General features: G+C 47.0%; 1 protein-coding gene across 1 annotated transcript in view; it reads left to right on the forward strand.

The window, feature by feature from the left end:
- Nucleotides 1–1,886: 1,886 nt before the first annotated feature.
- Nucleotides 1,887–26,087, forward strand: part of LOC101078445 (SPARC (osteonectin), cwcv and kazal like domains proteoglycan 2) — a 24,736-nt gene continuing 535 nt past the window's right edge. Inside the window, exons 1-11 of the mRNA XM_029847548.1 lie at nt 1,887–2,193; nt 12,842–12,850; nt 14,690–14,735; nt 19,445–19,559; nt 20,638–20,746; nt 21,278–21,380; nt 21,834–21,953; nt 22,031–22,249; nt 23,636–23,698; nt 24,466–24,603; nt 24,979–26,087. The exon at nt 24,979–26,087 is cut by the window's right edge and continues 535 nt beyond it. Coding sequence (XP_029703408.1) covers nt 2,017–2,193; nt 12,842–12,850; nt 14,690–14,735; nt 19,445–19,559; nt 20,638–20,746; nt 21,278–21,380; nt 21,834–21,953; nt 22,031–22,249; nt 23,636–23,698; nt 24,466–24,603; nt 24,979–25,124 — 1,245 coding nt within the window. The 5' untranslated portion in view covers nt 1,887–2,016 and the 3' untranslated portion in view covers nt 25,125–26,087. The remainder of the gene's footprint in view (nt 2,194–12,841; nt 12,851–14,689; nt 14,736–19,444; nt 19,560–20,637; nt 20,747–21,277; nt 21,381–21,833; nt 21,954–22,030; nt 22,250–23,635; nt 23,699–24,465; nt 24,604–24,978) is intronic.

The raw sequence follows: 26,087 nt of genomic DNA on the forward strand, positions 1-26,087 counted from the left end.
CTGATTGGCTTTGCCGGCGCTCGGATATTGATGAAGCGGACGAGCTGTCGGCAATTAAGACGGGAAAAGATCCGTTTGGGTTTTCACATCCCTGACGTTTATTACTCAGATATGAAGCTCACGACTGTCAAGATGCTTCCCATCCCCCCCCCCCCCCCCCTCCTCTCAGGGGAGCGGGACTGAACATCATCTGAAATCGTTTGGAAAAAGGACGCCTGCTGCGGAAGAAAAACACGGCCTTGTAGCGCATCAGAGCGGCCCTGTTTGGCTGAAACCACCCTGCCCCTGGATGCCGGGGGGCATTTGCGCTGCTGCCTGAATTTGAAGGTCTTACTCTTGAAAAGTCTGCATCTGCCACATCATCTGTTTTTCCTGCCACCGTCACACTCGCTTCTGCCACCTAAGCAGCATCCCCAAAAACGCGATCCTCCCCCTCGGCGACTCGGGCTCAGCCTCTGTCGGCAACCTTAAACTGGAAAGAGTCCAAACGGGGGCTGGATTATGTCTATCCTTGCGGGGATGAAAGGAGGATCAGAGGCAGCCAAGAGAACGAGGTCGCGGAGAGTTCAGGGAGCGGAGTTAAAATGATGTGCGTCCGCGGCGACGCTCTGCAGGCCGCGGGTTCTAAAGCCTCTAATGTCCACAATCTGCCAGCTGGGGAACGGGATGCTGTTTAAATAGGATTTGAAGATGTTTGGAAGACGGCTGACACAGCGGAGGGACACGCTGAAATGGGCGCGTCCGTTTCTCACACCTGTCGGACGGCGACGCCCCCTTTTTTGCAACAACACGAGAGCCGTGCCGCGTCCCATCGGCGGAGCTTTGGTTTTTCATTAGAGCACGTTTCCACGAGGCCATCAGTTCCTTATCGTAACTGGGAGTTTGAATTGAGAAGAACTACAGGTGTTCCGTCACCTGCAGTAGCAGCTCAACGCGTGACCTTTGACCTCTCCGTTGCAGAGATGATGCGCTGAGCGGGAAAATGCCCCGAGCTGCTCTTCAAATATGTCAACAGTGAATCTAAGGGGGACAAAAGGTGGAAGAGAATAGTACTGGGCTGGACTTGACGGGCGGATGAATCCAGATACGAGTGAGATGTTTAAATTAACAATTTCTATCAACAAAAGACGAACAGCTGCGAGTGAATTCCACATCCAGTGCTGCTGGACAAGCCCATCAATTCCAAGCTTTTAACAAAATAGTTTGGCAATTGGGGAAAATATGCTTGTTCATTATCTGTCAGAGACTCAGATCAAAAGATTGATACCACTCTGGTCGGTTATCGATCTTCTAATCTCAATCTGACAGACCAAACAAGCACAAGCTGCCTTAGAAAAGCATCTCAAAGCCGACTGCTGTTGTTCCAATGTGGAATTTACTAAACGCCCCACTCCAGGCATCGACCCGTCAACTCCAGCAACGTGGCAACAATATTGAACGCTTTGAGGTGCGCATTCAGATTTAAAATTAGCCAGACAACCGGCAATCTGCGCTGTCCACAGTTGCCTTGTGCGGACGTTTAAAGCTTCTGGACCGAAAAATATATTCAAAATACGAATTTGAAATTTAGGTGACGCTCAGTTCGATTTAAACGTGCTCGATACAGTCCATGACTGACTTTACTGTGTGTCAAAGATGACAAAAGATGTATCAGAGTTGAACTTGCTCCGGTTTTAAAGTGTTTAGACGCCCAACGTGACTGCCGATCGGCGCAAATGTCTCATCCTTGCAGCAGCATTTTAAAAATCTCCTTTTTCTCCCATCAAAAAGCCCAAAATAAATGCAGGTAGCGGAAAGAGATGATTGGTGCAGGATCTTATCTTGAACTCTTCCTCCCTCCCCCCCCTTTCTCTCCCCTCTCTCTCTCTCTGTCTGTCTGTCTCTCTCTCTCTCCAGCAGCAGCAGAAGCAGCGGTGCGCAGCGAAGGAGCATCACCACCACCAGCACCAGCACCTCCAGCAGCAGCAGCATCTACAGCAGATCCATCCCAGCCTGAACTGGAACTGCTCGGCCAACATGGTCGCCGCGCGTCTCGTCGCTTCCCTGTGCCTGCTGGCGGGCTTCTCTCTCCAGGTGGATGTGAAAAGTGCGAAAGAAGCCGGGAAAGCCGGGAATTTCATGGAAGACGAGCAATGGCTGTCAACCATCTCCCAGTACAGCCGCAAGATCAAACACTGGAACCGCTTCAGAGACGTAAGTTGCGCGTTTTCAGTCTTGTTCCAAAAGCGCATTTGGCGATAATTGGAGAGGTCGTTGGTGGGGGGGGGGGGGGGGGTCCACGCTGGCGGTTTTCTCGGCCGGTTACGCGCAGTGAACTGTGACTCTCAAGTGCAAATACGCGCAAAATGACCATTTTGTCGTGAAATCCGTGTAACATAAGAATTGTCACCCGGTGTTCTGACAATAACCACCACGCGCTGGAACGAACGCTTTCTCTTCCTCTGTTGGTTCACGAAAAAACACCTTCGCACAAGTCTTTAAAACAATTCTCAGGCTCTGGTTTTTACCTATCAGTGCCCGGAGATGTGGATTTCACACGTACAGGCTTCCGGAGCTTTGACAAAGCCTGATTGGACATCTATGTTACTAAAAAAAAATCATATTTATATCTAAACGCTGCAGAAGCATCTGTCTACCGTTATTTTATAGCCAATTTTGCTCCTCCATATCCCGCAGGTAAAAGTCAATATTCAGCCTTTACATTAACAGTCTATTGATTCTCTGAGGTGATTCATTAAAAATGTTGTGATTTGTTGAAGTCTGTCCCAATGATACAAGTATGTTATCGTATTTAGAGATGTGGTTCAAGTCCTGGAGAATCCTGCAACACCCGAACCTTCCTGCAGCAGCCAGATCAGAGGAGTTTGTGTGGCGGTGGTTTGTTAGAGATCAGTTCATTATCCAACTGGAGTTATTCTTTTGTTGTTCGGAATGATGGAGCAGCAGGGGTGCCGTGAACACACTCAGGAAAGATTCACCAAATAATGTCCTTCCGTGCAGCCTTGCAGGTCTTAATGGTGACATCCTCTCATTTAAATAATCCCATTAAAGACACCTGTGACCCAATTTATTAATGAATTACAATTATCTCTTATTGACAGTGTGCTGAAGGCTCTAGAAGCTGCCGGCTGAAGCTGTTTTACAGCCTTTCTGAAGCAGCCTGACTTCATCTCTCATCTTTTTCCTCCCCTGAAATGAAACAGCCATCTAAAACATTGAAACTATTCACTTCATAGAGTCAATAAGTAGTCCACTCAGTGGATTCAGCGTTGTGTCAGGCAGAACTCATACGTGCAGGTGAAATGAAGGCATGAAATTTGGCTCCAGAGGGGGAAAAAGAGGATCAAAAACAGGGAGATCATCATAGAGAATTTAAAGATGATTTAAGGATAAAAGCCAGTTTGAAATTCTCTGTGATTCAGCTTAGTGACACCGAGACTTCTGAGCAAAGGTTCAAGGTGAAAAACTCACTTTTAGATCGCGCTGAACGAGAGCTGAAAGGCTACAATCCAAGAACCCTGAGAAAAAGAGTCACGTGGGCTCATTAGAGAAGCATCACCTTGGACTTCTAACCTGGCTCACTTAAAGAAACACAAGCACAGAAACGAGGTTGGTCGCTTGACAGCACGGAGACTCGGCTAATGGCGTCTCTGCTGTGTTGCATATTCATCTGTGATTCTGCCCCACCCCCAGTGGAGTTATCAGCCCCTGATTATCAGAGGAAATCCAAAGTCAGAACTAAATCTATTGCTCCTTTGAATGAATTTTCTTGTTATTTTAAACCAGCAGGAAAGAGAGTTCTTCTTCACCGCTTGAGGATCGGCTGTTGTGGTACAAACACGCTTACTACAGTGTTATAACGGGTTTTAGTGTATTATCCAGCAGGAAGTCTTAATGAGTGAGTATTGAAGGAAAAGCAATGCGGCCAACAGCTGCAGCGGCAGGTGGTGCCGGGGCGATACGCAATATGGCGTCTTTTTAACGTCTCCGGGACTGACATTTTACAGGAGCGGTGAACGCCTCGCTCGCGTCCAAATGTTCCAACTCTTCATCCATCTCCTGGTTTTCCCCGACCTGAGCAGGAGCGGTGTGACTTTTGCACGTTCCGGGCTGCTGTGTTTAGGTGGGTGAGCGCCGGGGCCGCTGCTTAAGCATGTGATACTGAGCTGTGCATTCACAGCCAGATACCCCCCCCCCACACCCACCCCTCTCCGCTCCAACCCCCCCTGGCTCCATCTCTCCAACCTCTGAGAAGAAGTAACTCATTAAGTAGCTGTGCCGGCATTCAGTCCACCATCTGAGGGCTGTTTTTTTCCTTTTTTCCCTTCATGCTTTGCACCTGCTCCGCTGCCAGCCACATTTTTAATGAGGGAAAATTACAGGTTTTTTTCCAGGTTAACGGTTTCGGGGGTCATTTGCTTGTGAAAACGAACAAAGAGTGATGAAAGACGAGCTCTGGTTGTTCCTCTCACTTTGCCTGGCGCTTTATTTATAATTGTGCTGTTCTCTTTTTTTTTACCTTTAGCTTTTCCTTTGTCACAAATGAGCCGTGAAACTGAAATCAGCGGCTATTTAATAGTGTCGCCCCCCATCCCCCCAAGCCGCAAACAAATTGTAGAAAAGGCCGATTTTCTAGATTTTGCTGGCAACTGTCTCGTTCACTTAGACTGAGATAATTTCGTCTGAATGAATGTAAACACCGTCAAGACCTGTGACACGCGTGGAAAAATGGAGATATAAAGCCCTTCACGGAGCTAACATGACACATTTGAATGCACACAGTCCAGAACACGCTAATGATGAGTCAGGGGTATCAAAGCATCGTTCGGCCAACTGGAATCCGAAGCCTTTTCCATCTATAATTCCTGGGTACTTAACGACAAGACAGATTTTCCCCGGCTTAATCGTACTCCGTGTTAAATATTTCCCTGGATATTGATCTCGGCTTTGATCGCGCACAGTGATGCAAGAACTGGGGGTGGGGGGGGGGGGGCACACTTGACAGGAGATGGCGATTTTACCTTTTCTGGATAAAAGCGTTAAACCATCATGGCGCCGCTCTTCCTCCACAGCACGAGCACATCGTGGCCCTGTAAAGGTTGATGCCCGGAACAGTTATGGATCAGCGTCAGTTCCCGTGCCGCCGCGCTGATTGAGATGATTGCGATGACCTGGTCAATGATCGCGGTGACTCACAGATTGACCGGGGGATAAAGGCTCGAATGGGGTTCCAGTCTCTTGTTATTCAACCTCAGCGACCTGCTGCGCTCACGAGCCTCTCGCTATCTAAAATCAGGCCGAGAGAACAGGATATGCAGTTTTAACCCGAAGCGATTGAAAACAACCCCCCTGTGTTTGTGCATCTGACGATGGCACCAGGCAATCAGTGATATTTGTGAATCTTTTTTTTTGCACACTAATGAGATTAAAAGGTCAACAGCAGCGGCAAAACGAGGTATTTCACCTTTAACTGGTGTGTTAAGGGCACGCGTTGGGACGTGTGTGTGAACCGCTCCAGCCTAACTCTAAAGGTGAAAATCCTGTTGGACTCCTAATTGAGTGGAGGAGCTACTTTTGCGTTGTGGCTCCTCTGGAAAACAGGACTCTGTGTGTTCCAGTAAGTGTTTCATGCAACAAAGCTCAAGGGATGCACTGAGCAGCAGCAAGGAATGCACATAAGCTAACTGCCACACGTCTCTCCCCTCATTAGGGCCCTTCTTGCTGGGGCAGAACAGCACGTTGAACGAACAGAACCTGGCTGCACCTCCTGCATCAGTGTATGAACACACAGTCTGGGAGCCATGATGGGCCCGGGCCGCATTTTTTTTCCGATGTTAACTTTTCTGCAGGTTGGCATAACATCGGGCTGAATAATCAGCTGTTCCAAGGTTCTTCTTCTGGCTCAATCGTTCATGCATTATTTATACTGGCATCTGCCTGAGAGTCGTCTCTATGGCGGTGAAGCTCCTCTACGCCTTCCTGCGAGCACAGGAGCTTGCCTGTCTTCGTTAGCGGCTAACGTCGAAGAGCAACCGCTACCCAATCGGTGATTAAGCAACAGGAAGTACATTCAGGATAGCGTCGTATAGCATTATAAGTGGATTTTAATACAGCTTTAAATTGATCACCTCCCGTTTGGTGAGTTCACCTGCAGGCACAACAGTTTTTAATTTAAAAAAAAAAAGACAATAAGATATTTCAATACTGTTACACCTACTGAATTTCAGGTTTTCATGACAACATGCTCAACATGCTCACTATTTTAAATGCTAACAAACCCACTGTGCACAAGATGTGAATACAACTGGGGGACAATTTGAAAAAACAAATTCTGCTGAGTTAGATTTTGATGCTGATTAAAAATAAAATTGCCACGCTGATTCCAAAATTGCACTCAGCTATTTTCTAGTGTGTCAAGTTAACTTCTCCACAGCTTCCCCTCCAGATAAGCAACATTCCGCTGATTAGCTGTCGCCAGAATTGACAGCTGATTACGACTGGACTCATCTCCAGCTATGTGGCAACTTGATTGTGCAGCTCCCAAAATGTCAGTACAATCCATATTCATACGTTTAACTAGAAGTGATCATATAGTTCAAAAACCTGACGTGATAGAGAAAAACTAAGATCAGTTTTGGATTCCGTACCCAAAAATTAGCTGAAACTGCTGTCAGACTGCTGTCAGACCTAACCTAATAAAATTGTGTTCCCCAGTGTAATTAATGAAGTAAAGAATACGCATTAAGGTCTCGTCTGTTACCGCGAATAATTTGGCTGCGCAGGATGCCAACGGCATCCTGGAAAAGCTTAATTGTTGTGTTTCACCGGTTATGTAAGGGAGGAAAAAAGGGTAGATTAACGCAAATGCAGTTCCGCAGGCTGGCGTGATAAAAATGTGACACATCATTAGAGACATAAGGAACGTGACGATAAGGAATCCATCAGGGGCTGTTTTCACCAGGGAAAATCCTCTGCCACTCTGCGGCGACGCCATCCCCCGTCGTCTGCATTTGCTTTGACCTTTATTGTTATCACTCACAGGCACAAGGCCAGAAATAAATATATAAGTCTGAATATACCCTTCACATGTGAGGACATGCTACCCGTGGAAAGTCTATATCCAGTAGATCCGCATTTATTAAGCCTAAAAAGTCTCCCGTGAGCATATGTTATCTCGGTAGAGTTACTGATGAAGCTGTCAAAAATGCTAAATATTCAGTTCTGTCTCATGCCTTTCACACGCGCGCCATCACTGTCGTTGCTAACTGAGCTGCGCTAAAGACATATGCTCAAGCTCCAGCACCACTTTCCGTCAGCTCTGTTGGAAAAGAAGCGCCCAAGTCAAACTGGGCGTTCTTCCCTTCAGATCACGTGGGCACGTTCTTGAAACGGCGGGCCGACGGTGCACAGTTAGGTCAGACGGCTGGTGATCTTGCCCCGGGACGGCCAACCGCGCTTTTCTGTGCGATTTCAGTGTCGGACAAGATGGATGCCTGTTTCCGAGCTACTGTACGAGCCTCTCGCTATTAACTGTCACAGCAACAGAGGTGTCAAGGACACACGTCCGGAAAAGCTTTATTTAGTATGTGTGGCTGGTGGCAGATTCTTGCTGTGTGTGTGTGTGTGTGTGTGTGTGTGTGTGTGTGTGTGTGTGTGTGTGTTTTAGTTTGCTGTTAATTTGCCGTGTAGGCACCGCAATGGATCCTCTCTCCAAAGTCATATTGAAATGACCTCAATCAAGCAAATCATATAGAAGTGATAGGGTGCAGAGATAAAGCATTAATAGCTCTTTCCTCAGTTGAAAGACCAGACCGAATCTCATTTATATGTGATGAAGTCCTCCCTAAAGCCTTAATGTGACACCTCGGTGCGGACGCCTGTTTTACTGTAATATCCCGCTGCCACAGCAGGAGAGCGCCATTATCAGCTGCCACAACAACCTAATTTGTCCTCATTGCCATGGCAGATTTGGGTGGAATGGGGTTTAAATGCAATCATCTTGCCAGCATATTTAACTCTACTACCCCCTGTGAGATGTCTCCCGCGGGCCCCGGCTGCATTTCAGCTTGGATTTTTATCTTCATTACCTTGTCTTTAACACGTTGCTGGTTGTTGCTTTCAACGCTGGCAGAGCTCCAGAGCATCAGCGGACTCAACATCGATGAGAAATATTGGGGACTTTTATCATCAGCTAGCTGAACAGGTAGCAGGTACAGCTTGAAATCAAGCCCGAGCGTAAAAGTGGCCGTGAAACGACGCGGTGATATTGAATTTTCTGAGTTTTTTTGTGCTGTTTCCTTCTGCTGCTGCTGGTGTTTGCAGAGGCAGCGTTGCTCAACCCAGGGAAGATGGTCCGGTGTGAGCCGCTCGCTCCCCGGGGGCGTGGAGCTGTGGAGCTCAACCTGGAAGCTCGCCTCTTCCCTCTCTGCATCTTTGTTTTGCAAATGAGGGAGGGACGGGGACGATGGGATGTCGCAGAGCCTCTTCGGGTTCTGCTCAGCTCAGTAGAATGTTGAATGCTTTTTTTTTTCCTGCGGTTTTACCACACAGGAGCAACACCTTGATAAAAAACGAGCTTGCTGCAGAATTCAGCCTGGGCCTTGTTTTAAGCCTCCAGAGAGGGGAACAATGTACACGTCTGTGTTGCAACTTCCTGAAATGTCTTATTAGCCAAAATCAGCAGCAGCTGGAAAAAACAACCTGTGAGAAGTTGAGACCGCTGTTTCATATTTTTTTTAAAATAGCTTCGGCCTGATTGTAGCTGGTTTTGGTAGCAAGGAGGACAAATATGGTGGCTCAAACTAGAAAGCCGGAGCTTCAATGAGCAGATATGGCTGCAGACTGTGCTGTGTTGTGCTGCATTGCAGACAAGCACCTTACCTTTTAAAAGAACATGTGTCCTTCGCCTGCTGGCCCTCGAGCATTCAGGCTCACGCGATCAATTTGATCCGGCTCTGCGTTGCCGGGCTGTGACATGAAGCTCGGATTTTAAGCGGCCTGATCTCTTTGTGGGTTTCTTTTACTTCATCTGGGTGATATTCTCATTTCTTGTTTCTATCCAGCCCATAATCGCCTCCGACAACGCTGATCATAGCAGGGACTGGGCAGACGTCTCGTCGCGATCCGGGAAGATATTGTTCCAAACTCAAAAGATTAATATTAAAATATGTTTCCAGGCTGTTTCTGTGAATCCTGCCGGATGTTTTGGTGAAAGTGCACCGTTTTACGTCTCTACAGCCAGCAGGTTGGAGCTGAAAGACGTGCTGCATCATTTCGGAACGCTAATGCATTTCTAAGTGGTACAATCTGTGGTTGGTCTGAGCCATTAGTGTCTCTCCCATTTATCTATCGTTTTCAAAGACAGTGGGGAACAAACTGAGGAAGACATTTCCACCGGCACAGTGGCCCCAGCACGCCGATTTGAGGCACAATAATGACACAGGACAAGCAAGATGGCCTCCTGCTGGTCCCTGGTAACTACAGGGAGAGGAGTAAAGATTGGCTGCAGGCTCTCTGGCTGTGTCCATTTGTGGGAACTTTAAGAAGCTTTGTGGGGGTGGGGCCGTGGCTAATTTTTTACAGTCGTTATCAGGACAAACACATAAATGTGAAAGAGGAGATGGGGAGGGGAGGAGAGGAGAGGAGAGGAGAGGAGAGGAGAGGAGAGGAGAGGGGAGGAGGAGAGGAGAGGAGAGGAGAGGAGAGGAGAGGAGAGGAGAGGAGGAGAGGGAGGAGAGGAGAGGAGAGGAGAGGAGAGGAGAGGAGAGGAGAGGAGAGGAGAGGAGAGGGCAGGAGAGGAGAGGAGATGAGATGAGAGGATAGGAGAGGACAGGAGAGGACAGGAGAGGAGAGGAGAGGAGAGGAGAGGAGAGGAGAGGAGAGGAGAGGAGAGGAGAGGAGAGGTGAGGTGGAGGTGGAGGTGGAGGTGGAGGTGGAGGAGAGAATAGACATGACCCGGACAGTCCACCTCCACAAGGTTGCTCCTTGGGAGACATTTGCTTTGTTTATTGCGTTAGATGTGCAACGCGTCACGCAGTGATTTTGACGTGGCAGGTTGGACACATTGAGAGAAAAAGGGGTCAGAATTAGACGCCGAAGGTTCCACTGCACCGCGTGGATGACGTAGGCATTCGGATCCTTTTCGTTGCTCCAAATGTTTTCACACAAAGCGTCCGCGGGCGCAACGTGGAGCGCTGCAGCAGGGCGAGGACATGCAGAACTGTCCTATGTAAATGTGTCTGTCCTATGCAAATTCCTTTGACCTTTACTCTCTGAGCAGCAGTTAGAACCATGTAACCAGATTGTTGCTCCAGTTTCTCTGTTTTAAAGCACCCTCCTCTCCTAGCTCCTTTGTATACGTTTGCAATTCTATTACGTTTTGACAAAGTCAAAAATGTGCACACGAGAACCAGCTTGGGTCCGTTTGTCATCAGCATTCACTTGTTGAGAGACGAGAGACAAAAATGAGATTAATATCGAACGAACCAAAGTTCATTTACTGAATTGCGTAATTAATGTCTAAAATCTCTGATTCATTGACAGAACTAGAACGGGTCATTCATGATTATTGATCTGTTTCTTTGATTTTATTGATTGATTTATTTAGTGAGGAAACTGACTCACAAAAGAAACTAAATTCTGGCTAATGAGGGATGGATAGGGAAGTATTCAGCCCTAGTTGGTCATTCTGGAACACTGTATAATCAACATTGATCTACTCATAAATCAAAGAAAATACCATAAATATGATTAAACCTAATTGGAAACTATGAATGTGTATTTATTATGAGTGCTAAATTACCCTTTAAAGCCCAACAGGGCTTCACGTGTCTGTTTACAGACCTGTTGTTCAGTCTCGTGCAACCTTTCCAACACATTTAAATGCTCTCGATTGATTTATTTTCAAACTGAGAAGTATTTTCAAGTAGGATTACTCATGCACTTTGCTGCCTAATCATGCGCAGATCCCAGTGTCAGCGTAGGCACATTAATGACTCATGGAAAATGATTGGTCATCCATCAAGTGTACAGAAATAGATAGAGACACAGATACTTGGACATCTTCTCCGGCATCATCACCGCTTCTTCCCAAAGACTTTAAATTTGGAATAATTGCTTTTCTATCGCAGTTGCCACAGATCTCCTTCATTCCATACAAAAACCAGTAAACTGAGAGAGGGGAGGGGGATTTGCATGTAAGATGCTTCAACCAGGTGTGTGCATGTGCAGTGACCTAGGTAACACGAGCCCGGGCTTGTTCGGGATCAACGTCACCCCAAAGGATGGCAGCCAGGCTGGGGGCCAGAATGCTGTCACTATAACGCTGGTGAGCGGTCCAGGAGGAGCAGTTGCAGCATCTGGATAGTCAAGCTCCATTAGCCTCCTGGCTCTGTTTTACAACGGCTGCGTCACGGCCTTGCAGACAAATGGCAGGAGAGGTGGTGTGTGTGTGATAGCAGCCACATAACTCAGGGGACCGTCACCGTGAATATCATACCAATTTGGACCCTGATTCCACCCCCCCCACCCCCTTCGATTCTTATGTGGGCTTCCTGAGAGCCTTGCCGGGATTTGATGAGAAGGCATTAGCTTTCAACCTTGGTGAAGGATAAGCGTCACTGGCGTCCTAGCTGCCACGCTGCTGTTGGGCGAAGATAAGCGCCCCATCCTTTAGGACACCCTGCCAGGCTGCGTTTGGCCCCGTGCAGCAGGAGGACGGGGTAATTGCGGTGGTGCTGTGACCAGTTAATTAAGTCATTACCTCATCTGATGCAAGAGACCAGAATTTTATGATGACTTTTTTTTTTTTTTTTAAGAAAAAACTGACTCAAGATCACCGTCCCTCCTCAACTGGGGTCACCCTGAATGTTCCGTTGCTGCTATAACAAGCATCATCATTGCAAAAAGGCCTCGATTTCGTATGACAAGTTTTCTTTTCCCCCTCACCCGAAAAACAAAGAGGTAAATCTGAAGGTAATAAGCTATAGTATATATTGTTTGTAGTGGCAGGACACTGCTATGGGCAAAATATTCGCCATTAAGAAGCCATCTCCATGGAAATCTGGCGCCTTACTGTCACTCCCAGATAAATCCCCACATTCCTCCTCAACAGTTCTCTCCCTGGTTTTCTTGGCTCGTCCTTGTGTGCCTATAAATTGTTTGCTGTGATATACAGCGGACAGGAGCAGCACTGTGCGCGCGAGAGCGCCGGCGTGTGTAAGAATGAGGTTTATTTACAGGGCTGAGCTGCTGAAATAAAGCAAGCGGTGCTACATTTCTCTTCGAGGCACCAGGGCATTGAATGATGAAACACACAGGGAGAGGCTGCGGTGGCTATTGATGTACGCTACTCTTGGATCCTCGCCAAGCTGGTGAAAGGCAAGGGGAGAAAAAATAAATAAAAGAAAGGACTCCCCTGATAACACAAGGTTGCATTTTATAGGAGCTATGTCTGTCAAAACTAAGGAGGAAACTCCATGGTTTATCCACAACTGCTGAAGTGGCAGGAGGCCTGGCATTTAACATTTCCTTGCTAACGCTGCCACAGAATGAGCCCTTTAGCGATCGGGATCCTCGCCAGCTCGGGGAAGCGGCGGCAGATCATCCTCCGTTAATAGGCGCTCATAATCCTCTGTGAATGTCTTATGTTGTCCCCCGAGACGAGCGAGACCGAGGCGTGTAGTTGCAATCATCCTGCATTAGGGGCCGACAGTTTTACTGCTGCCATAAGTGTTGCGAAGTGACGCAAGGATAATGAAGACTGTAAAGTGCTGTATATGATCACCTTTAACCATTTCTTTCTCTTTCTTTCCCCCTCCGCTGCTGCTTGTCAATGCCACAGGAAGTGGAGGTTAGTGTCTCTTTTGTAATTTTGGTCTGTATCTGCTGCCTGTATTTCTCTGGATGTCTGTTTTCCACAGCATATTCTCCATGAAAAACCCATTTTAGTGTTCTGAATCATGTTTGGCTCCGGCTTAGTGCATGTGTGCATTCAAAGCTGCAGTAAAAGAAGTGTCACCCTTGCCGTCAGCTTTGTGCTTGATCAGCTTCACTGACTCGGGAGCCTCAGAGCAGAATAAGACAGACCAGAGCCGATCCTCGGGGTCCTGTCTGGGCCCGGTGCCCGGCAGAAACCGACACCCTTTATAGTTGCTCCCCTCTGCTCAGACTCAGAAATGGCTCCGAATGAATTCAGCGGAGTTGGATCTTTGAATTTCTATTAGAATCATATCAAAACATCCCCAGGTATACACACACGCACACGTGCCCGTATGCACACGCGCACACGCTCATGTGTGCAGGTGCAAAAACGCAACAATGCGATGTGATCTAGGCCCAAAATAAGTAATAAGCTGAATAAAACTGGAAGAAACAAACTACTAGAAACCGAAAATGAATAAAGGATGGATGGATGGATGGATGGGTGGGTAAGTGGGTGGGTGGATGGATGGATGGATGGATGGATGGATGGATGGATGGATGGATGGATAGATAGATAGATAGATAGATAGATAGATAGATAGATAGATAGATAGATAGATAGATAGATAGATAGATAGATAGATAGATAGATAGATAGATAGGAAGAGGATGCAAGAGGAAGGAGAGGACAGGGTAGCACTGGGAATCCATGTTATTGATACCAGTGCCACCCGTGATTCTCCGCTTGGATTGGCTTCCTCATCGATTCAACTAAAATAGAACAGACGAGAGTTTCAAGTCATTTATCGTTATTTAGTTTTTTCTTCAGAAAAGCCAAAGGGCGTGAGCTGGAGTTAAAATCGTGGCCCTGCCCTCCCTAGAGAGAACGGTATGTTTCAGCATGTCGCTGGGGATTCCACTGGAAAATGCACGGCCGCGGCGCACAATGGGCTTCGAGCATCTATTCACAGGACACCGAGCGCCCGCTGCCCCTCTTGACATCAGCGTTATGTAAGGTGCGTGGAATCAAATGAGAGGCGTCGATAAAGGCAGCGCCGAGCGTCGATGTGGTCAGTTTAAACCGGTTCTCCGCTGGAACCCAGCGAACGATTCTATCCATGCGACAGGAAACCCGAGTGGTGCCGGGTCGGCAACACATCTGCAGGGCGCCTGTCACGCTTTAGAGCCGCAGCAGCGACTTCCTGTCTGACCAGTCAGAAGCTGGAGCTTCTGGATCCATCGGAACATTAGAGGGACTTAATACCTCACGCAACCAAAATGGGGAGAAGTTAAGAATGAGGAGGCAGAGGGGTGTGTGTGTTTTTCCTGCGAGTGGTTTGTAGAGCCAACAGCCAGTGGCTGTGCTGATTCAGTGATTCTGCTCGGCTCAGACGCAGCTGCTACAGTCCAACAGGCCTCCTTTCTGGAGAAATTACAGCTCACTGTCAGGCGCTTCCACGCTTATATGGATACGGCCCATCCGCTGTAATAAATCTCCATTATTTACAATACAGATGGGTACATTTTTGTCAATTTCACGTCATCTTAGAAAGACCAGATATGGCGGATGGAGGCAGATGAGTGGAGGAAGTTTAATTTATAGTAGCAACGGGGGTGCTTTCATATCAACATGTGCAGCTGGTTCCATTCTTAAGCCGAGCCCTGCCCTCGTACATGCAGACATTGTGTTATTCAAACATGGCAAATCTAGCGAGACGTTTTCGTTTGTGTGGAGAACGATTGAATCTGAATGTGTTTTTCTTTCTAGGATGACTACGTCAAAAATGGGGAGGAGAACACGGCGTCTGATGAAAGTAAGTCAGAGGATGGTGAATTATGTTCAATTAGGAACCTTTTTTGGAGCGTGTGCATGACTGACTGTTCAAAATTGTTTCAAAAGACTATTATGCTCTATAGATTTAGCTTGAATCATCAATGCTAAGTGCAGTCTGTCCACTCAAGGCATATTAAGCAGCGTGGTGCATGTTGCGGAAGCGTCGGGTTGTTTTAATTGCTGCAGTTATCCGAGGTCTTCCAGCAGGAGGAGAGCGCTGAACCGAGGTGTCGCAGCTTGTGTTAGGTGGGAAAAAAGGTGGTGATTCACAGGAAAGGTGAGGTTGCACTCTTCAGTAGGATCCATTAGTTTAAAACGCTGGCTATAATTGCTTTTGTTGCTGAGGGCTGGATTCAGAACTCCCACTAGGCTCCATTTTCCTCCATTGGGGTCTTTTTTTGGGTTGTTTTTTTTAATTTCACCTTGAGAAAATAAGTTTGTGCTCTTTATGTCTGTAGAGAATTACACATACATTAAATCTGCGACTAAAAACACTTCTACTGTACCATTTAAATTAAATTACTCAAAGCAAGAGTGTCTTTTAGCGTGTTATACACTAAGCTCCTGATCTGGCCACCACTTCACTGAAGTGTATCATGATTTAATTGTGTAACCAATCAGATTTCAGCATGTGTTGCACATGGGGCTTATCTTAAAATATATTTGCTCCAGCTCACATGCTAACACTGCTGCCTTTAACTTTGGGGGCGAAACTAGGGTTGTCGGAGTGCTTTTCACGAATATTAGATGAGCAAATTCTGAGATCCGAGCCAGTTCCAAGTCCCCACTCAATCAGAGCTGTGATCCAACTCACCAAAAATGGCTGTTTAACCTTTAATGTTTCATTTCTCAGCCAGTGATTTCACATTATCCCTAATATATCAATATTATGAGCATGATTTTATATAAAATATGCACTGCAGCCATCAGGGTCGGTGCAGGTTGATCGAGTTGCCAGAAAAGAAGTGAAACATGAAATTCTCAGGACAGCATCTCAGGTCAGGATATGAGAGGACTTATATTATCTATTTATATGAGCTGTAACCGCTAGAACAGGTTCATGCAGCCTGCTGTGAGATGAAGGTGGGAGGAGCTCTGGTGCTCCGCACCCATGCAGCTGCACTTAAAAGGCGCCAAACTTTGCATCAAAGAAGGAAGATGTGAGGAGAAGCATCTCCCCATGTTATCACAGACATCTGTTCTTGCAACAGGGAGAATGACTAATGTAGTCTCAGGAAAACGCCTCGCTTGCTGTAATGTGGAGGATGTTCATTTGAATACCATTGATTTCAGCCCCGTCCCAGCTCCCACTGGGGCTAATTCTGCAGACCTAATTGATCGGGGCCCGCTTCATTGCAAATTAGACAAGGCAGAAGAAAACTCCGACACGCTGTACCTGCAAGCTGCGAATAGAACAAAAGACCTAAAAGGAGACTTCAGGCGCCCCTTTAGGGAGGCTGATAGAGAAATTAAGCGTGCTTTTGCACCGTCGAGCTCTAAAGATGGTTCCGAAACAACATGGCGGCAGTTACTGCGACTAAAGGAAGGTTTGACAGCTAAAAAAGAAATAAGCCTGTCATTTCACTTCTATTGCGGGAGATTTTCGCAGGTATCTCGTTTAATTCATCCACTGGAACAGGATAAAAGCTCCAGGCTGCATTAACAGAAACCGCCAATTAAAGTCAAGGCTATAAAAGACTCCTCTAATATGACAGTAATTGCGATTCCAATCAGAACTAATTTACCTAACTCTGCCAATGGGTTCATCTCTTTCATGCTTTTAATATTTTATTTCACCTCTCAGCACAATAACTCTGTCCAGATCTTCCCAAAGTAACACTTAATTAAATGTACACACGGGTGGTTTAAATGTAAAATTAATACTTGGTGGGGACTCTCGGTGGACGGCCCTGTCACCGGCTGCTTGGGTCGGCGGGGTAGATCATATTGTGGGGGAGGCAGCCATCGTGTTCCAGTCCTGATAGCAGCATAGTTATAGGAATAATCATCTGACACAGGCAGTGAAGATAGCCTTTGTTCCTCTTGGTTGCACAAGGATTTCAAACCCATAATGGCTCTCACACTGAGCAGCCCTGCGCTGAATTGTCAAGAAAAAACGGCCCATGTTTGATCTTTAGTACAACTCAAATCCCATGTTTGGATTCCAATTTGAGTCCATAGGAGATTTACAGGAGTACTGCGTTCGAGACACGTTTGGTTTGGAGCTGCAGCTTGAAGGCAGGCTCGAGGGGACTCATAAATACTGAATGTGGGAGCGTCGAGAGAGAAACATCTGAAACTGTACGAGAAACACTAAGCTGTGTTTCTATGGGAACAATTATCGAGAAAATCTTTTCTGACGGTGTGATTAAAAACACAGAAAATAGAAAACAGTTATGAGCACACCTTTGGTGATAAATGGTTTTATGGATTTTGACATATTTTCCTGAAGCCTGTGGAATAGAAGTCACTCGTAATTTTAGTAATCCTCATCTACGGAAAAGCTGCTTTTCCGGACCATTTTTCAGAGACTGAACCAATCTGCTAGCCAAGCTGTACGATTCCGACCCTATTTGAGTAAGAGAATCAAGAAATAGTTGGGATTTGAGAACTGCTGTTCATATAAGCGGTCATGATTAAAGTCAATGCTCAGGTTATTTTATACAAATGAAGTTTTTTATAGGATTTTTTTTAACCTTCTCTCTCTGCAGTGCTGTACTCAATGCCCAGGCTAGCCTGCTTTTCCCCCACTTTTGCTAATTGCTTTTATCAAAGCTGAATTTTTCTTTGTATTTATGCTCTCAAGAAACGTCTTTTCAGCTAATTCCCCCGAAAATGAAATGCGTTTTCGCGCTCCTGACAACATATCACATCGGCTCTAAATCTGTAAGCGTTCGCTTGCAAACGCATTTTAAATTCAATCATTTCACCGGACCACTCAGACTTCTCTGCACTTTAACATGTGTAACATGGGGGGGGCGATTAACCTTTCGGATGGAACTTTCTGCAATTTAAAGCTGTTTATTCACAGAGCTCAAGAAAGTGATGAAGGGGGGGAGAAGACAAATTTTGGTCCCCCTGAAAGTGTGGTGGTACCACAAAATACACCATTTCACCTCTCCAGTGTATAACAATGATACTTAAAGTTTAATGTGTATACTTATTTCAGGAAAATGGCACCTGGAGTGTTCTTATTGAGAAATCCTGGCCTCTCTAAATATGATCCAACTCTACCGAAAGATCTGTGAGACTTTCCTGAAGAAAAAAATTATACTATGTTGAGGGCTCCATAATGTAGACTTTACCTGAATGGGACAGAATTGGTGAGTTGGAGTGTGTGTGTATTTCTGTTACTCTTTGTGCCATTCAACAACAAGAAGTGTCTGCGCTCTGACAGCGTGCATTGTTCCACCGGGGAGATCGGCGCCAATCGGGGTGCGCCGTTGCCATGAGGAGGTTTACTTTGTTTGGAAAAAATGCCGGATTCGCGTCTCAATGCGCCTCCACCTGAATGCATGAATCCAGGGCGTGTTTGTAGAGCCATGCAGTGACGGATTGGTGTAAACAGAAGGATGTCCCAGAAGATTGTCTGAATTAGGGCCATTAACAATTTACACGAGTTATTCAGAGTCTTTTGTTCATGATTATGTAACCAATTGAATGTGGACATTCCTCATTAGACACCACAAAACCGCGACTGGCTCACATAAATTAATAACTTTAAAGTTTAGTCGAAACAGTCATTAACACGACAGGCTCACCACCACCCACATTAATTCTAGACTCTGCCAGCGCTAAAATAGCAATATACCAGTTCCCTCACACCTCCCCTGACATCGCTTTGACTCTAATGTTGCAGGAACCTGGCTGTTAGCCACTTTGTCTGTTTACCGCCTCGACTGCAAAGCAGCTGTTCGAAGCTGACTCGGGATCTCACAGCTTAAATTTCTCCGGGTGACTGCTCCTCTCCACTCTCCCTTATATTTATCTGATCCTCCGAGGGTTCCGAGGCCTCCCGGAGATTGAGTGCGACAGCGTGGCGGTCAGTGTCGGGTGGCAGTGAGGAAGGTGGAGGGCGTGGTGCTATTTTGGGCCCAGCGTGGCTGTTTGGGAAGAGTGTGGCGTTGAAGAGCTCCTAGGAAAAGCAGCGTGAGACAATGAGGAGGGCGAGAGGGGAGGAGAGGAAAGTGATCAACCGGGAGGGAGGGAATGCGAGAGGGACAGTGATAAGTTGACACGCGGGAAGTGAGATGTGACAAAGAAAGAGACGCTCAATCAGTGCTGTCAGAGCCCCTCGCAATCAGAGGCGGCCGCTGGAGACGGCCGGCAGCGCTGGTGGAGATGGGCTGCCTCGCTAATGACAGCTCGGCAAATCAATGTGCTCATTTGTGCACGCTGCCGGAGCATTTGTCATCAGACATTCCCTGATTTTTATTGCGCCTGCCTGCATTTAAGGTAGTTTGGTAAATATGGAAGATCATTCCCTGCAATGTAAACACGGCAAAGTTGATTATACAGCACATAAACCTGCTGCTTTCTGCTGCGTTGCTTTGTCGCTGCGTGCCTTTGTGTCAAAATGAGTGAAAAACAGCCCGAAGCTCTCTCCAAAATAGATGCAGCACCTGAGCTGGAGTCGACGTCTCGCGTCGAGTTTAACTTTTTTCTTCCCTCTCCTTCTCTCTTGTTCAGCTGTGGACACCACCAAGGATCCGTGCCAGAACGTCAAGTGCAGCCGCCATAAGGTGTGCGTGGCGCAGGGCTACCAGAGGGCCATGTGTGTCAATCGCAGGAAACTGGAGCAAAAGTAGGTCGCTGAAAGCGGAGGGACGCTCAGCGGGAAGACGGTCAATGGTGTCAAAAAAAAGCTTTCAGTGTGCGCTCGTCAAGCTATTGATTAATAGCAACAGGCTGAGAGAGCGTCGTGAGTCAAGAGGGATGCAGTTTTAGCTGGAACATCAGCGCTGTGCTGCGACTAATTAAATATGTGGACGCAAGTCGGTCCCGAGGGGAACATGGACGATCGTCGAACGACTGAAAACGCTAAAAACCATATAACATTGTGGTTTCCGCGCTTGCTAACTGACCTTACATTTTTTGACTGTTTCTTTCCCCAATGGGACGCAGGGCAGTTACCATAGTAACTAAATGTACTTTGTATAGGCCCCAGGCCCCTTTCAACATTAATAATTCAGCAGTTCTTTAATGTTGACGCTAGATTTCTTTATGGCCTTTGAGGTAAAAACTTTTACAGCCAGATTTTCTTCTGACGTGGCCACATCTAAAATCTCAGATAGATAGATAGATAGATAGATAGATAGATAGATAGATAGATAGATAGATAGATAGATAGATAGATAGATCTCTGTATTTGCTCGACTGTGAAAACCAAATGAGCACTGTTTCGTAATGAAGAGACTTAATGGAGTGAATTATTCCAACCTGCAACATCCACATGCTGCGACACTCATTTATTGTTGTCTAAATAAAGGGCTTAATTTGCCGAGGTGAGGACTTTGCCAAAAGCATTATATCATCACAATAGTGCAGCAACGAGAGCGTCTATGTGCCGCATTCACAAATGCGTTAAAGATTTCTTCATAACACCTATGTTTGGGGGTGGAAGCTCTTCCATTTCTCCTCTCTGGAGTATTGTGGACCTCTGTGGCCCTCCCAACTTGCCTTGGACCTGCTTAAGAAGGACGTAATTCCACTACTAAAGTCGCTATTCAGTAGCAGAAAGGTTCTGTTCACAGTCGAAAATTCAAGTACCTCATATTGAAATCGAGTAGATTAAAGCCAAGTTAATTAGCTCCCATGCAGTGGAAATTCAATATCCATGAGAACTGTTCCCCTAAGGTGGGTTTTCTCCCTTTCTTACTCAGGGTCAGGCAGTCAGGGCAGTCAGAGGGCCATGAAGGGAGCTGCAAATCCTGCCCCGTGACGGCGACCTCTCCTGTTTGTGGATCTGATGGACACAACTACGCTACTGAGGTAAAATAAGTCCCTCCTCACCGAGACGCAGCCAGCAGGATCATTTTTCTTTTTCCCCTCACTGCTGATTTCTGCCTTGGTGGAAAAAAGAAAGGAGCCGGAAGAAAAGGAAAGTGGCTGTGTCATCTTTTTTTCAATAATGAGAGGAGTCCAGTCAAGTGCAGTTTCCTGCTGTGCTGACACATACAGTACGTGGGCGCAGCAGGTCGGCACAGTCCATCACTGCTCCGGGAAGGACGAGCGCACCGGCTCAACTCGGCCTGGTGATTAATGACTGACGTGGCTTTGAGCGGTGACGCCGCCCGCTGCCCGCCGCCCGCTGCCCGCCGTCAGGGCTCCTTATTGATTTACGTACAGTTTTTAATTCTGACCTTGCATGGGGAAGGCGGTTGTAAATGACAGCTTGTTCTTGCTGCCTTTGAGTGCAGTGTCCCATCTGAATGAGCAATCTCCCTCTCTCTCTCTCGCTCTCTCGCTGCCATGAATATTTTAACTCTCTTCCGTTGCCTCCCTCTCTCTTTCTTCTTGCAGTGTAAGCTGGAGCAGCAAGCCTGCCTCACAGGCAAAGACCTCAGCGTCATGTGCAGCGGCTTTTGCCCATGCGCAACCTCAACAATTACCGAGGCGAAACGTGGCAAGTGGTCTCTTTTAACCATATTTACTCCTCGGAATATCAGCGCGGCTCCATCCGTGGTGGGCCTGCCGCGCAGAATAGGATTCCAATACTCTCAGAGAACTAATCAACCCAGTGCTTGACTTTTTGGATCAATACTCACCAATTTCAGAGATTACTGTTATCCGAATCTCCCCTGTGTGGCCATGCAGCTCTTCAATCATGTGCTAATTAATTATTTAGAGTGTACACTTTCTATCAATGCAGCCAAAACTGTATTGATTATCCAGGAACTTGGGCATTTTAAGATGCCAGTCGATCAAAAGAGTGGAATTCTTCTGTTTCGCTTTATTGAAGTGCACCTCAGCAGCTCCGACAGGGAAAAAGCCGCGTGTTTCAGTCCCCTCGCTACACAATACAAAGAACTTTAAGAAGCCGCACTCTGAAGTGTCGTTTCTGCTTTTGGTCCCTCAGACAGCTGCACCGGCCAGGACTTGGCGGACCTGGGCGACCGTCTCAAGGACTGGTTCCAACTGCTCCATGGGAACGCCAAGCAGAACAACTCCGGCAAGCTTGGATCGGGCACTAGCTCAGGTTAGCATCTCGCACCGCACTCCCATGAATTCTGTGCCTGCGACGAGACGTGGAGGAAGGTGCTTTTCTCCCGCCAGCCCTGGACAGGAGCCTCGAAGCCAGCTGCAAGGACTCCATCGGCTGGATGTTTTCCAAGCTGGACACCAACAACGATCTGTATCTGGACCAGTCCGAGCTGACGGCCATCAACCTGGACAAGTACGAGGTCTGCATCAGACCCTTCTTTAACTCCTGCGACACCTACAAGGATGGAAAGATCTCCATGGCTGAATGGTGCCTGTGCTTCTGGAGAGAAAGTGAGTGTATAGAGCGAGAGCCCAGCCTGAACCAGTTAGCTATAAATAGGCAAAGTAGATGGATGGAGAGAGAGAGAGAGGTTAAAATAGATACACGCTGCTTTAATGTATTTGGATCTTTGTCAAAAATCAATATCACCTTTATTGTTGCATTCTTCATTGTATATATCTACAATCAGAATGGGTTGACCTTCAACCGTGAGGGTCTAGTGACATTCGCGTGGCGTATAATCAGTCAGTTTTTACCATTTTTGTTCCAATTAGACACTGGGCTGGAAAAAAAAGTCGATATTTGGGGTAATCAGAGTCTTGGACTAGTCTGATCTAATGTCTTTAGGAATGCGATAGCAAAAAAACCACCCTGGTTTACACGTTTCAGTGCCTTTCCTGGCTTTGCTAGGTTGGCTCGGTCTGATCCGCTGGTATTTACATCTGGTTTTTTGATCTGTAATGAACAGAAGTCTCGGTTCGCGTCGAGCGCGTCGGAGCCATCTGCTCCACGCCTGCGAAACCGTGTCGAAAAGCGCGGCTGTGAAGCCGCTCCCGGTTTCCCTGTTATCCATCAAGCGGATGCTGAAGCTTCTCTTTGGAGCGACGCTCCATCACGTTGACGCAACGAAATTGTTTTTCCATATCAGAACAATCGCCGGCGGCGTGCGAGGACAGTCTTTTGTGAGCTGTAATGTGGTTATAATTGCAAATATCTCCATGCTGTAGTGCTGAAGGTGTTTGAAATGTCAACGAATGCAGCGAGAATGGTTCGAAACCGGGTCTGATTGGCCATTAGTGTGCATCTAATGTCAGCTGAAGTGATGGCGGTGATTTATCTGGAATCAGATCTGTCTTTGAAGTGACGTGACACGGAATGGGAAATGATCAGCAGGATCCATCCATTTGACCTCCGTGACACAACGGCAGCTCCCCTCATTTGTTTGTCACTTATTGCAGCTAATTGGTCATTTAGTCTGCTTTCTATTGAAACCCCCCCGGGGTCGATTCTTTGATGTTTACCGCCTGTTTGTTTTATAGTAATACTGAAAATGTGAAAAGAGTCTGCAAATTTCAGTTGAATGCCAGAGAAAAAGAAATCGCTTTGTGGATTATTTCAGAGAGAATTCCGGGATATTTTTATCACCTTGGGGGGGTCAAATCAAAGCCTCTGTCTCTCTTTTTTTCTGCCTGTGTTTCTTCCTCTCTGACTATATATTATGTTCTTTCACCTGCGCTCCCCACCATCACCCGGGCTCTTGGGGAATAGTTAGACTTCTTAAGCGAATCAATATGACAAAAGAAGTTAAATTCCAAAGAAGATGGATTGAAGCGGGGCTCGGAAGGAGCGGTTTGAGGCGCCGTCCCTCATCGCTTCTTCTTATTTGATTCCAACAGAGCCGCCGTGCCTCGCTGAGCTGGAGAGGATCCAAGTTCAGGGAGCGGCCAAGATGAACCCTGGTGAGAAACGCATCCGTCATAACAGAACTTTAAAGTTCAGGATGAATTTGATTAAAGAAACCGCCGCCTCGATTCAGCCACCATATAGCACCAGCCTGGTCCTCCATCCAGCGCCGCTGCGCATTGCTCCAGGTATTCATGCGGCGCTTACATAACACGGCGCTCGCTATAGTGAGTTAGAAGCTGGAGGAGGCTCATTTAAGAGATCACAAGCGCACAGCTAGGATTAGGCGCTAATCAGGCTGTGGGGTGGGATTAGGGGGCAGCACTGGCTTTGAAAAGAACAAGGCTAATGCTCCTGCTTGGCTCTCGCAGAAAGCCCGCGCCACAGTATCTACCCAGCTCGCTCAATATGCCGCGCTGCTGCTTTTCAGCCTACTTGTTTGATTGTTTGTGTTCCCTCTGCGTTTCGGCAGACATGCTTGTAAGAGAACTTAGCAGCGGGTTTTGACAAGGCCGTCCCGAGGGAGGCGGAAGCGGCGGAGCACCGTCGCCCAGGCTGTCACTACATTTTTACATGCCGCCAAAAACAGCGCGCTAAAGCGCCGAGTGGGATCGGGCCCGATGGCGCAGGCACGCGGAGACGTTTCCTCGGTAGCCACGATTCTGCCTCTTCTCGGGCTGAATGTGTCATCACGGGTTCAATAACACGGGTGTCGACAGGCCGGCTCGTGCGGCACTCGTCGCAGGATTCGGCGCGTGGCAGCCGAGGCGACGCATGAGAGGTTATGAATATTTTATAACTGGGCTTGCGCGCGTGCTTGCAGGGATGTACATTCCCAGCTGCGACGAGGACGGCTACTACCGGAAGGTGCAGTGCGATCAGAGCCGGGGGGAGTGCTGGTGCGTCGACCAGCATGGCGGGGAACTGATGGGCTCCAGGATCCATGGCAACCCTGACTGCGGTAGGATCAACGTTTGAAAGCACATCTCAGTCATTACATAGATAAGAAAAAAAAAGGTCTGCCTGGAAATGGACCCTGAGAGTCATCATTAAAACATCGGCTCACGACCTGACCTCAGCTTTATGAAAAACAATTTGTTTTCCGTTTGAGACGCCAGATCCCTTTTACTGACAGTATAGATGTTTTTGTTGGCCACTAGAGGGCACTTTAGCCATAACGTCATATATATGATTCTCCATCTTTCAATAGAAGCAAGGTAGCTAGGATTAAATTTACACAGAAATTTATACTACTCCATAGAAAAAGAGAGGTTATCCATCCTGATCATGGATTAAAACAAAACGCTTATATTTCCACGTTTATTTCCATATGTAGATGAGGTTGCCGGGTATTCTGGGGATTTTGGAAGCGGTGTGGGTTGGGAGGATGAAGAGGAGAAGGAGGCAGAGGACATTGGAGAGGAGGCAGAGGAAGAGGAAGAAGAGGAGGGCGAGACAGACGACGGTGGATACATCTGGTAATGCCATCCGACTCCCCCTCGGAGGGGCCCCCGACGCCGAGGGTCTTGGATTTTCAGCGATGGCGCTTTCCTTTACCCAAAACGATTCTGGGATGGGACCGGGGTGGCACGGGAAGGTGCTGGTCTGGGGATGAGACACGCTCATATTTGTCCTGTGTAATTGCTTCTTTGCTTCATCCCTCTCTGGTTTTTGAGCAAAAGAGCTGGGTTTTTTTTGTTTGTTTTGCCATCCAGAAAAGCGGAAGACGCCGACGGCTCCACCGTAGGTAGCTTAATTTCGCCAACTTCCTGTCCTGTCCCACCGCCGTCACTTATGCATCTGGAGATTATAAATCATTTTGTATCATGTGAAGAGCTGCTTTATAAAGTCTTAGCGTGAGGGGAAGACAACAGAATCCTGAGTAGTTTGACATTTTGGCAACAATCCAGTGCTTTATTTTCTGTTAAATCCATATCAAAACTGTAAAAAGGTCATTTTGCTTTATAAGGAAAGTTGATTTTCCCTTGACATTCCTGTCGTCTCGCATGTCATAAAGAACAGTTTGAAAAAATGCTAATTTAGTACACTCGGGTGGATTAAACAGTGGGGGTTAAACTCCGTAATATAATTGTATAAACTAAACAAAACAACGCTGGCTGTGAGCCACATGACACAAGCGTCAGGCAAGACGGCGTCATGGGCTCGAGCGCCATTTAACGCTTAAAGATCCAAATCTCTCAGCAGATGACGAAGAGCTAATATTAGACTTACTTACTCATCGGGTGACCTGAAACAGACTCCAGATGGAGGCACAAGTCGCTCTGTGCCTGCTGGATGCGTAATTGAATGTTTGGATATAGTTAACATACAATGACTCATCTGCTGCCCCCTGTTGGCGGAAAAACTGCTGACGTCAGTCAAAAAGTAGTTCAGAAATTTTAGTACATGTTACATGTTAGTTTACACATTTGCCAAAATGTCTTA

Source organism: Takifugu rubripes, chromosome 1 (genome assembly GCF_901000725.2).
Source record: "Takifugu rubripes chromosome 1, fTakRub1.2, whole genome shotgun sequence".
NCBI lineage: Eukaryota > Metazoa > Chordata > Actinopteri > Tetraodontiformes > Tetraodontidae > Takifugu > Takifugu rubripes.